The 13,237-nt window shown below is 36.6% G+C and overlaps 1 protein-coding gene across 3 annotated transcripts in view; it reads left to right on the forward strand.

The window, feature by feature from the left end:
• ADAMTS9 (ADAM metallopeptidase with thrombospondin type 1 motif 9) overlaps positions 1 to 13,237 on the forward strand; it is a 183,595-nt gene that overhangs the window by 33,831 nt on the left and 136,527 nt on the right. For all 3 annotated transcript variants that reach the window (XM_074284175.1, XM_074284176.1, XM_074284177.1), the window contains 6 exons: positions 1,800 to 2,083; positions 4,040 to 4,123; positions 4,226 to 4,341; positions 5,008 to 5,048; positions 5,180 to 5,285; positions 11,849 to 11,995. In XM_074284175.1, the coding sequence (XP_074140276.1) occupies positions 1,800 to 2,083; positions 4,040 to 4,123; positions 4,226 to 4,341; positions 5,008 to 5,048; positions 5,180 to 5,285; positions 11,849 to 11,995 (778 nt within the window). The remainder of the gene's footprint in view (positions 1 to 1,799; positions 2,084 to 4,039; positions 4,124 to 4,225; positions 4,342 to 5,007; positions 5,049 to 5,179; positions 5,286 to 11,848; positions 11,996 to 13,237) is intronic.

A 13,237-nucleotide genomic window follows, 5' to 3' on the forward strand; every position in this document is an offset into this window, starting at 1 on the left:
TGTTGGTCTGTTGTTTCAAGCTCTTTGGGGTTTCTCGGCAAAGCTACTGAAGCTATTTGCCATTTCTTACTCCAGTGTGTAAAATGAGGCAAATGGAGTTGTGTCTTGCCCAGGGTTGTACAACTAGTATCTGAAGCTGCATTCCTGATCTCCCTGATCTGGGAGAGTTCTAGATGAATAGAGCTGATTGGTACTGTCTCTCCAGGACACTAATCCATGCACTCTATGAGAACTGAAGTACTAATTGTAATAATCTGATTAAATAAATTCAGAGGCATCAAGTCTCCATAGTCCTGCTCTTACAACAGTAGAGATTGTTTTCAATTTTCTATAGCTCTTTTGTATTGTTCATTAGCCTACTTCCGATCATCTTATTTAAGCCTCTCTACATTGTACCTAATTGGCTATCACAAGCAGAACATCTGAAATGTCCTGCTCATTATTGTTCAGGCCTTCCGTGGCCCAGTTATTGACCTTCACTCTTTCTATGTTGAGAACAATGAGAAGAGAAAGCACTGACTCAGTCAAGCTTCTGGCTGAAAAGATTCATACTTGATTTATCCCTCAATCTCAGGCTTGATTCTTTTGATTCTTGATTCACTTAAGTGAGCATTCATGTAAGCTGCACCCTGCAGCTAATTAAAAGTGACCGGCTAATTAGATATTTCAAATACCAAAATGTTTGTTGGAAAGTCAACAGTTTGGAATTTGGACTTTTTTTCCTTTAGTAGTGATGTTATCGATTATATTTAGGTTTGAAGATAAGTCACAAGTCTTATTAATTTATAATGTATTAAAATTAGTATGGTAGTACCTAAGTATTATATAGAAGGATGATTTTGTGCAAAAAGGCCCTTCAGAATTTTAATTTGAAATACAAACATTTAATTTAATAAAAATTATGGTTGAGTTTCTTTAAGATATATCACTTCTGTAATGGAGGCTCTGTTTGAGATTGATCACAGATCTTGTTAATTTATAGTGTACTAAAGGTATTATTGTACTAATTAAAATTATATCAAAAGATGCTTCCATGGGAAAATGCCCCTCAGAATTTTACTTTGAAATACCAACATTTAATTTGATAAAAATTATAGTTGAGTTTCTTTAAGATATATCACTTCTGTGAGGGAAGGCTCTGTTTGAGAAATGTTTGGACTTGTAGTAATCCCCACACTCTCAGATACTTTCTAGGTCACTGGCCGAGTGAACTTTTATCTGCCTCAATTTCCTATTCTGCAAAATGGGGATAATAATAGGACCTATTAATTATTAATTTATGTATGTTAATTAACTTATTATGAAAATCAAATGAGAAAATATTTTAAAGTGTTTCTGGCACTCATATCTTTTTTTGATCACTATTTATAAATCACCTATAATTGTGATATATTATCACAATATCTGGAATTGTGGATCCAGATCTGCAACAACATGAAATAGAAGGGGTTGTCATAAAGAGGAAGGCTGGAGGAGAGGTGAGGACCTTTCTATTTTTGCCAATGGAGCAATTTAGTGTTTGGAATTTTTTCTGATGTTGCTAAAGGATGGCAAATGCTGTCAGTGCCTTCCAAATTTTGCACCCTGGAGCACAGCTCCTGTGGCCCTACCCTACTTGGCTTTTCAGTGATCTCATCAGCCAAGCATATGTAGAATAGTACATCTATGGTTTCCTGTTCCTATCACAGATGGGGAAAATAAGAGATGAGCAGTAGCATTTTAATGAAGTAGCTGACGTAGTCCATCATAAGAAAAGGATCTAGACTGAAACGTTATCTACAGCATCTCTTTTCTTGCAGAACATAAGCATGGCGGCAGGAGGAAGAAAACCCGCACGAGAAACTGGCCAGACAGGGGCATGCTATCAGATGATGTGGAGATATTAAAAAGCAACTTGGCAGCAAAACCATTCTCCGCCCATGGTAACAAGACCGAGAGCGTGAGCGGGAGAAAGAGCCACAGGAGGACGAAACGGTTTTTATCGTATCCTCGGTTTGTGGAAGTGATGGTGGTTGCAGATAGCAGAATGGTGGACTATCACGGAGCGAATCTGCAACACTACATTTTAACCTTAATGTCAATAGTGAGTATGGGTAATGAGGTAGTTCACCAAGTCATACAATGTGGTCTTTGGGGAGGAGGCTTGGAGCTGTGTTCAGCAGCCATGTCCGTGGCTTAACCGAGTCAGGAAAGTAACTGGAGGAAACTTGACACTATTCATTGAGCAAGAGTTACAGGCAGTTCTACTCTCCAATCTAAATGGCAGCCAGCCAAATCTGATTGAAGGAGCTCTGCTTTCCCCTTTGCTTCTGCTGGGCTCCGTGCCTTTCAGCCTTCCTTTCTGCCTCCCTCCTGCTGAGCTCTCTTGTCTCCTGCTGACCTCTTTCCCCTCCCCACGAGAAGAGTTTCATCCCTTCTCACTCCAGGGCCAGACATATGATGGGATTCTGAGGAGGGTGGAGGAAAAATAGGAGGAAGATAAAAAAATTTGGAACCTTTGTTATTAGCCCCTCGAGTTTGAAAGGACCTTAAAACTCACTTAATTCAATCTCTTCACTTTACATATATAGAAACTGAGGTCCAGAAATACCAAATTATTTGCCTGAGGTGACATAGGTAGTAAATGGCAGAGCCAGGAGATAAACCCATGTCACCCACATCCAAAACTACTACTTTGTCCATTATGCAATCTGTTTCTTTAAAATCCAGTGTCCTCTTCACTAAAGTGAACTCCTTAGCTCACTTCTCACTGGTGTCCTCCATCCCTCCTGGCTCCTTGCCCTAGAACCCAAATACCTGAGTTCTTCACCCAGCCTATATTGGAGCCCTAACTGAAGTCTTTCTGTGCCCTCATCCTAGAATCCAACCACCTAAGCCCTTCACCCCAGTCTCCCACATGTAGTCCTTACACCTATATGAAGCCCTTCTGTCTGCCTCTACTCCCTATCTTGCTAGAGTCCCACATCATATAAAGTGCTCCTGGTGCTTGGAACCTAGGAAACATCTTGTACCAATTCAGGCAAGTATTTCTGGTATTCCAGATTGGAATTCTGAAAGCATTTTCCCATGAAAGTATCCGTCTCCATGATAATTGCTACAATATTATCCTTAAAACATTATAAATTAATAAGACTTTTGTGAGCTCTCTTCAAATCTAAAAATACTTTATGAATACTAAAGGAAAAGGAGATCCAAATTTCAAACTGTAGCTTTCCAAATTAGCATTCTGGGATGTGTCTCCTTCAGCTGGGAGCTGTCCATGCTTTGATTCTAGGGACATAGGTTAGAATTACAACCCATAGAATCTTCTCTTTGGGGATTACATGGTGTTATAACTGACCACTATAGAAAATCCAGAATTCAAGAGACAGACAGTGAGGATGGGAGATTGGCCGTTGAGTATAGAGGTCAATAGCAGCAACAGCTGGAGTAGTAATAACAATAATTATAATAGCTAACATTCATATGGTACTTTAAGCTTTCTAAAATGCTTTGAATATGTTATCTCAAGCAAGTGATAAAGGTTGAAATTTTGAGGCCTAAGGTTTCTCATTAGCTTTTTGTATAATCTAATCTTTGGAATGGTTACATTTATTTTGATAATTTTTTAGTTTATAACAAAAATGAAGTTTTTAAATGAGGGAAAATTTCTTCATTTAAAACAACAACTCGATCCTTTGATTGCCTGAAGAAATGTAATGTGTAAGTGGAAATCCCTGGGGTTTGGACTTGCTATGTTATTTGTGATTTATTTTGATGGAAACTATTTTTACAGTGAGATGAAGCTAAAAAATGAAAAATCTGATTCTTATCCCAGCAACAGCGATAGCAATCTTCACATTCTTATCAAGTATATTCGCATTGGTGTTTGTCTTGTATCTGTCCAGGAGAACATACACTCTATGAGGGTATTATTTTGTCTTTATATCCCAGTGGCTAGTACATAGAGGGTAAATGATATTGGATAGAATAAGAGATGGATTTATTCATTGGTTGCTAAAAGGTCAGAAGTAACTTTAACAATTTATCTTGGTTACAGGTAGCCTCTATCTATAAAGACCCAAGTATTGGAAATTTAATTAATATTGTTATTGTGAACTTAGTCGTGATTCATAATGAGCAGGTAATAAAGTATTTTTTTCCTATCTGTATTCAAAATGATGTGCTTATGGTGAGTGTTGATATAACCGACTCATGTGGAATTCTCGTGTATTTCTGTGATCAGGAAGGGCCCACCATATCTTTTAATGCACAAACAACATTAAAAAATTTTTGTCAGTGGCAACATTCAAAAAACCATCCTGGTGGAATCCAGCACGACACAGCTGTCCTTGTCACAAGGTATGTCGGTGTCTTTATTTTTTTGTAGTTGTTAGTTTTTCATCCATGTGTAGGGAGTAGGAGGGCAGAGCCTGAGACCATAGCAGATGACTCTAGAGCAGGGGTTCTCAAACTACGGCCCGCCCGCTGAGAACGTTTATGTGGTCCACTGGTTATGGCAAATGGGCTGAGGGGCAGAGACAGTGTGAGCTTTTGTTTTTACTATAGTCAAGCCCTCCAACAGTCTGAGGGACAGTGAACTGGCTCCCTATTTAAAAAGTTTGAGGACCACTGCTCTAGAAGGTCAAAGATGACCTCTGAAACTGGATGCACAAAAAAAGGAAAGCATTTAGAAGCTCTAGTGATATTTTAGCACTACAATAAGGTACTCTGGAAGATTAGGAAATATCCTTCCTTGAAAAGATTAAAAATAAGATAGCCATCTTCTTTCTGACACTCGGGGCAATCCTGGCAAAGAGGATGAATGAACTCCCTTTCAGTCTCAGATTAGTGGAGCCCAAACTTTTTGTTGTTAGTGTTTTTTGCCAACTTTCTTATTGAATTTCTTAACACCTTCCCCACTTAAAAAATGCTTTTTGGTTGCTTCAAAAGACTTATATTTTATAAAACTGGTACTGTAATTGATTTTTCTCCAGTATTAAAGCATCAAGTCTCTTTTGTTTTCAGACAGGATATTTGCAGAGCTCATGACAAATGTGATACCTTAGGTGAGTCTAATGCTTTGATATCTTGAGATTAGAAACATTTTGCCATGCATTTAGGGGACAAGGGAAAGGGTTTCAATAAGCCATGTGTTTTGTGCAGATTTACCACAAACATTTTCTCATTGCTTTCATAGGTCTTGCTGAACTGGGGACGGTCTGTGATCCATATCGAAGTTGTTCAATTAGTGAAGATAATGGATTAAGTACTGCTTTTACGATAGCACATGAACTTGGCCATGTGTATGCTTTCTTTCAATATATTTAAGTTTATTGTAATCACGTCACTGATAATCTACATTAATTGAGCCATCTATAGAGTATATGTTGTTCATTCTATTGGGTATTATGGAGTATGATGAATTGAGGAACTGGTATAAGGAAAGAATATTTGACTTTTTATTTAATGTCCTCAGTTTCCTTCTCTGTAAAATGAGGGATTTGGACAAAATTACCTCTAGGCCTTTTTTTTAGCTCTTGTCAATGATCTAATGACAAATGACTCCAGCTTTCTTAGTGTCATTTTGCCCCTAAATGTAGGAGATGAGAATAGATGATAGCTAAGACTTCTTATCTTTCCATAGGTATGAGTTTATTGATGTTACTTCATCTAGTTCGAATTTATATAAATATTTGATTTGGCCATATCTTTTCCCTTTCATTTAATTGAAAATGCATTATATAGAGAGAAGGGATATGAGAGGCTCCATTTTATCCAATTGGACTTTCCTCCTTCTACCACGGTGAAGTCCTTATCACATGGAGAGCTCCCATGTGGCATGTTAAATGGCTTCTTTCTATACATAGGGAAGACAAGTCCTTTGGCATCTCTTGTAACTGTCCAGATGTCAAGATAAAAATATCTAGGGGGCAGCTAGGTGGTGCAGTGAATAGAGCACTAGCCTTGAATTCAGGAGGACCCAAGTTCAAATCTGGTCTCAGACACTTAACACTTCCTAGCTGTGTGACCCTGGGCAAGTCACTTAACCCCAGCCTCAAAAAATAAAAATAAAAATAAAAATAAAAACATCTGATCCTGATATTGCTATGCTAATAACATAATAAAGCATATCATTAGATCACATCATAACATATTAGTAATTATGCATTTTCCCAAATTGTCATTCACCATTTCATAATTATTCAAATACGGTCACTCTGAAATCAGTTTTTATAAATTATTTCAGTAATAATGGTAAATTACTATTTACTTAATTTGAATTAAATAATTTAAATAGTATTTTTAAAAGTTAGTATTTTTTTAATGTTTTACAAACTTCATTATCATCTTTTCTATCATCAAGAATCCTTATAAAAAGTAAATAATGAAAACAAACTAACACAGATCTTATCAAGTATGCCTTATTCTGTGTTTATATCCCTCTATCTCTCTCTGCCAAGAGAAGGGAAATGTGTTTTATTGTGACTTTGAATTGGCAACTGTATTTAGCTCAAGTCACTATCTTTAATGGAGTTCAAATGATTCCTTTACCATGGAAGCCAGTAAAAACCTCTTTTAGCTAATTTATTAAATTCAAATATTACTGAAAATGAGAGAGGATGTCTTAATGAATTTACCAGACCTGTTTAGGAAAATAAGTGGATGCACCTGAAGCAGTTGATCTGTCAGTATTCATTCATGAAAACGCTTCTCTTTACCAAGCACTGGAAATACAAAAACAAAACAAAACACCCAACCCAAATAACCCCTGCCCTCAAGGAGCTTATATTCCAAGGGGGGAAACAGCAGTAGACATACTTTGAATAATCCTGAACTTTGACTCAGAAGACTGGGTTCTGATCCTTGTTAGATTTCAGGCTCATTGACTTTAGTCAAGGGTTTATTCCTCAGTGTTTCTACCTGTAAAATATGAATAATATTTATCCTGAATATTTTAGAGGAAGATTATATAGATAAAATGAAATGATATAATTTATTTATTACTGAATAATGTATTTGGTATTATATAATGCAAATGAAATATATTGGATATTTTAGAACATAAAATACAAATACATGTAGGATATATTTTATATTATAAAGTAAAGAAAGCCAGTCTTAGAAAGACAGGTTTGAGTCCTGCCTATTACATGTAATAGCAATGATAATAAAGATATCTGTGTATCTCATTAAGTTTTATATCCATTATCTCAACTGAGTAAGGTAGGGAAACATTATTATTATAATTTTATTTTATTCTATTTTATTCTATAGTTTAATATTCTACATACATGTATATAGAATATTGTAAATTCTAATTAATTCTATATTATATTATTCAAATTTTATAATTTTGTAAATTATATATATATATATATGTATATATATATATATATATATATATAAACATATAAATTTTATAAATAAGAAAATAGGACCAGAGACTTGCCTGTGGTCACACAGCCCTAATGAGTATGAATGGCAAGATTTCAACCAGGTTCTTCTATTGACTTGGTGACCCTGGCTATGCCACTTAACCCTCTTAATCCCCACTGGACCATAAGTTACATTTGAGTTATCAGGTGGTATCCCTCACATGTAGAAAATCATACCTTTCCCTTTGGGAAAAATATTAAGTATTTATAACTGTGAACTTTTAGGAAGAAAGAATGGTTCAAAATCCAAATTGTCATTATTGCTGTTTTTGATTTGTCCTGATTTATGGTAAAAAAAAAAAAAAAAAAAAATCTCTGGCCAGAGAATAAGGAGGTCTAGATTCTGGCTCCCCCTTTGCTACTAATTTGATTTGTGATTTGTGCAAGGTCATTTTCTTTCTTGGGATCTGCATTTGGGGTCCTCCAAAATAAGTGGGTTGGACTGGATGAAGTTTCCTTCAAGCCCTGAGATTTCACAATGTTGAAATATTCAGCTTTATTTAGCTGGCTCCCAAGAAAAACAATATATATATATAAATATATATATATATATATATATATATATATATATATTTTTTTTTTTACAAAAATGGTACTTTTGATTGATCAATCATTTTTACTAGGTAACTAGTTAAATGTTGTTTAGTGTTCCTCCCATGCACAATATTCACTGAGTGCTCCACAAGGTGATTTAAAAACAGGTCTTGAGATTATATGTATTATTTATATTGTGAAAATGAGAACTGATACTATAACACTGGCATCTGATGGAAGATACAGGCTCTGTCTACATGACAGCAACATAATTTGTTGATTCGGTCTTCTTGGGGCAGTGAGATGAATCTGAAAACTGACTCCATGACATTTTATCAAAAACAAAATCCAGCCAATTGGATTTTAATTCTTGTCCTATTTTGTGTCAATACTTGCCCAAGAGCAGGAATTTGTCAAGATCATGTGCAAAACTGAATCTTAACCACGAAGAATAATATCTCATAATTCAGTGATCTTTGGGTTAGAATATAATGTGCGAGCAATGGCTGGCAGCATAAGATCAGGATTGAGGTCCAAAGAATAGTGCCAGAAAATTTAGCTTGACTTCATAGGATTTTTTTTATTTTTTTTCCCTGAGGCTGGGGTTAAGTGACTTGCCCAGGGTCACACAGCTAGGAAGTATTAAATGTCTGAGACCAGATTTGAATTCCAGTCCTCCTGAATTCAGGGCTGGTGCTCTATCCACTGCGCCACCTAGCTGCCCCGTCTTCATAAGATCATAGAATGAAAGCTCCAATCAACTTAGAGAGAACTACCCCCTCATTTTGAGGAAGACACTGAAAAAGTAAGATTTTTCCCATAATCACACAAATAATTGAGGAACAATGCAAACGCAGGCTGTTCTAACCTATACCATATTGCCCCATTCTTCTCAGCCATTAAATAATAATGTAAGGTTCCCCTATGAATTTGATACATACCTAAGTCAGCAGACTCACAACTAAAGAAATAGGAAAGAATTATAGTTACTTCAAAGCTTTTTAGTGTTTGTTGCTAGCCCTCTTCCAAATTTTCTTTTATTGTTTTGCTAAATCAAATTTTAGCTCTCTCTCTCTTTTTTTTTTAAAGAATACCTCCTGAGTTTAACCAAAACAAATCAGTTTTTCCATCTCATCCAGAAATCACTAGAGTGTTTTTAGACACACACATACACACACACACACACACACAAGAACCCACAAAACAACACTTTGGGGCAATGAATTCCAGTGATGGGCTCCTCTCCCAAGTTTCACTTGTTTGTAAGAGGCAAGTTCAAACACTTCAATCTGACTCATTTGGTTCTAGTTAATTAGCAGATGGGAGCAAATGGCCCCAAAGGACCTTTGGGGTACCTTCCATGCACTCCCAGGTTCTGTGATTAGGGTGGGACTTGAACCCAACATGTCCACTATCTCCCGTGGTAGCTGCTTTGCAGCTCTTTCCCCTCCTCCTTCCCATCCTATTTTCAGTAATGTCACCACCACTGTGTGAGTCGCTGAGGCTTCACAGAATTCCTCTGATTTCATCTCTCATGTCCTTACATCACCAAAGACTGTCAATTCTTCCTTTGCACTGTTACTTCCATATCTTAGATCATAGATATAGTGCTGGCAGAGACCCTAGCAGTCACGGATTCCAACTTCCTTCATCTTACAGATAAAGAGGAAGAAACTTGAGGTTCAGAAAAAGGTTATGTGACTTACTCAGCTAGAACGTGACTGAAGAAGAGGTTAGACCCAGGTCCCAACCTCATGCCCTAGAGTCTCCACTCCACCATTTCTGCTGCCCCAAGAAATCCCATGCCCTCCCAAGCTTTTTCTTTCCACTCCATCCTATCCATTAAATCTAGAGCAATCCTCCATAGCTCTGATCAGGTCAGCTTCTTGCGTTAAATGAAAAATTACCTTCAGGGCAAGACCATATTTCTTTTCTTTTCTTTTCTTTTTTGGGAGGGGAGTTTTTATTTTATTCTTTTTTTTTTTATTTTTACAAAAATTTTATGTATTTCCAGCATTGACAATTGCAAAACCTTTTGTTTCAACTTCCCCCCCCCCACCCCTTCCCCCAGATGGCAGGTAGACCAATACATGTTAAGTATGTGAAAGTATAAGTTAAATACAATGTATGTATACATGTCCAGACAGTTATTTTGCTGTACAAAAAGAATCAGACTTTGAAATAGTGTACAATTAACCTGTGAAGGAAAGGACCATATTTCTTAGTATAGCATTAGAAATGCACAACAACCCTCTGGTCCTCCAAGTAGTCTCTTCATGAACTCCACACACCAGGTAAAGTAGGTTCTGTCCTGGGTTTTTCTGCCTCTGTGCCTTCATCTAGGGTTTTTCTGCCATCTGGGATGTTCTTCTCTTTGTTCTTGCCTATTGAAATTCTTCACTTTCAAACAGCCCCAAGTAATGCCATCTCCTCCATGAAGTCTTTCCTGACTTACACCAACAAGAAGTTCTGTTTCCCTCTATTATTTCTATTTTCTCTCCTATTGCAGTTAGTTGAACTTTTCTCCCCTCTCTATCCCGAAATTCATTGTTCCAGTCAAAAGCAGCTAATGGACATTTGTATACAGTTGGTCCTCAGTATGTTTGCTAGCTCAGTAAAAGTACATAACTTTCCCATCCATCAGTTGACTCAAGAAATTGGTCTATAATCTTGTAAGCCTTTCTTTAAGTTGAGAAACAGCAAATCATTTCATTTCCCTCTTAATTAATTAAGTCTCTTAATCTTTTTTGCCTCTCAGAACTATAAGATTCTTTAGGGCAGGGACTGATTATCATTTTACCTTCTAAGTCCCAGCACCTAATATAATGCCAGATTCTTGACATCTACTTATTAGGTGGTTCTGTTGCCTTGAGCTTAGTAGGAGCTTTATAAAAGCTTATTGTATTGACTTTGTAGGTGTTTAACATAGGCTTATTGGATTGGATTGGTCCTAAACACTTAATAGAGACTTGTTACATTGGCTTGGATATCACCGTGTCTTGGACATAATGATCATTTAAAAAGTCTAGTTTGTTTGGCTTGGATCTCTGACATCTAGTACAGTGCCTGAGATATAGTAGGGGGCTTCATAAAATCTTGGTGGTTTGGCTTGTTTTCCTCAAGATAGAGTAGACACTTAATAAATGTACGTTGGATTGGATTGGACTCTACTGGGATAGATAAGGGTGGAGGTTTGCTTACCACGAGGGTCATATATCTCTGTGCTTAGAGGTCTTTTGTCACCCTGCTGAATAAGAGGGAGATGACAAAACCTCCGATGGTGTCGTTTGATGTGAAAGCTATTTCAGTCTTGGATTCAGTCCACTGAGAGACAGAATAATGATCACAACAAACACTTGACTGACCTTATGATACCAAATCCAAGACTCTCGAAGCTGATCCTTCCTGCCCCCAAACTCATCAGAAACTCTGGGAACCCAACTGTTGAAAGGTTCAGGGCCATTAGCAGTCAGACCATTTGTGCTTCACCAGAGTTTGGCCTAACATGATATTATGGTGGGTATTATATGATTATGGAATAGAAAGTGAGGTACCAAAAACATCCCATTCTCTTTGGCTATCCCATTCTAATGATGTGTGATGGAGAATCAGCATAGCATGGGGAATGGAGGTCACATGTAGGCAAGCTATTAATTCTTAACACCATACACAGCTTTTAACGAGTTACTAATTTGCATTAGGGATGGAGGGGTCCCTCTCAATTCAAAGTGTAACCCCTCCTTTCCTATTTTTTTTTTTGTTAAGTCAAATTCTCATAAGTAATGTTTATTGAATTATTTTTTTTCAGGTGAACAACTACTTTATTTAGGCATTTATATTGATGTAAACTGGGGTAATCAGCAGGTCATTAATTTTATCATTATTTTGTTCTGTAGATTTAACATGCCTCATGATGATAACAATAAGTGTAAAGAAGAAGGAGTTAAAAGTCCACAGCATGTCATGGCGCCAACATTGAATGTCTACACCAACCCCTGGATGTGGTCCAAGTGTAGTCGGAAGTACATTACAGAGTTCTTGGAGTAAGAGACCCTGAAATTTTCTGCAACCCGTAGCATAGGTCACACATAGAATGGCCTGATGGTGAAAGATCAGAAATGGAGCCAAGCCCAGATTTTGAATTATTATTTTCTTTCATTTATATTCCTTGGAGAAAGAAAAAAAAATTTCTCTGGCGACCAGACCAAGAGATCTGTCCAGAACCTGAAAGACACCAGACTGAGTCCTAAAGGAGATTGAAGGATAAGATAAAAGGCATTGACTGAACCCTGATTCTCCTTTCTGTTCTCAATTGGTGATGTCTTGGTGGAGTCTGGTTTGGGACTGAAGGGGAATTTTTTTTTTTTTTTACTTCACCAAAAGGAGCAATTGTTTGGATTGGCCTAGGCTCCTGATTTAAATCAGTAGGAAAAGTTGTAGGGAGTGTGTCTCAACGCAGATGGTGTGGGCTAGGGAAAATGGTTTCAGAGCCACTTTTTTTCTTTTCAAGCTTCCTGCAAGGCTGCCCTGAGATCCAATTACATTTCACAATCTCCCTATACACCAGATTTATGACTCTTATCTCCCTGAGGCACAGGGGTTAAATGATTTTACTAAGGTCACACAGTATATATCTCCTGGCATAGGACACAGAAACCCGAGTCATCCAAATACACTAGCATGAATTTTTTGGGAACAGATATTTAAATGCTTTTAATAAAAACAAAACGGTTTTCAGTTTTTGGTTTATTTTTTACAGTAAGTATTGAATGGGCATCTGGAAAATTTTCATATGAGTATAGCTTCAAATTCTATACAAAAAATGATATATATATAAAATATATGAGGAAAGATGTATCTTATTATGTACATATGTAAGACATATGACAAGATGTTTTATAAATATATATTAATGAAACATATACACATAAGTATATGTATATATATATATATATATTCATTATATGTGTGTTTATATCCTTATACATATTTAGATAGTTATGCCAACTCAATTAATTAATTTTAATAATTCTCCATCCTTATTTATCATTTCATTCACCTCATTCAATAATTCAACCTACTATCTGCCATCCCCCAGTGTTGGGGATGCAAAAAAAAGAAAAGTAATAGTTTCTGATTTCAGAAACTCTCTATTTTGTTGGAGAAAACATCATATGCATTACTTTATGCATATAAATTAATATAAGGTAATTTTGGTGGAAAGGTACACTGACACTGAGATCAGTATAAGTGTGTGAGCGTGTGTGTGTGCGTGTGTGTATGTG

The sequence above is a fragment of the Sminthopsis crassicaudata genome, chromosome 1 (genome assembly GCF_048593235.1).
Source record: "Sminthopsis crassicaudata isolate SCR6 chromosome 1, ASM4859323v1, whole genome shotgun sequence".
NCBI lineage: Eukaryota > Metazoa > Chordata > Mammalia > Dasyuromorphia > Dasyuridae > Sminthopsis > Sminthopsis crassicaudata.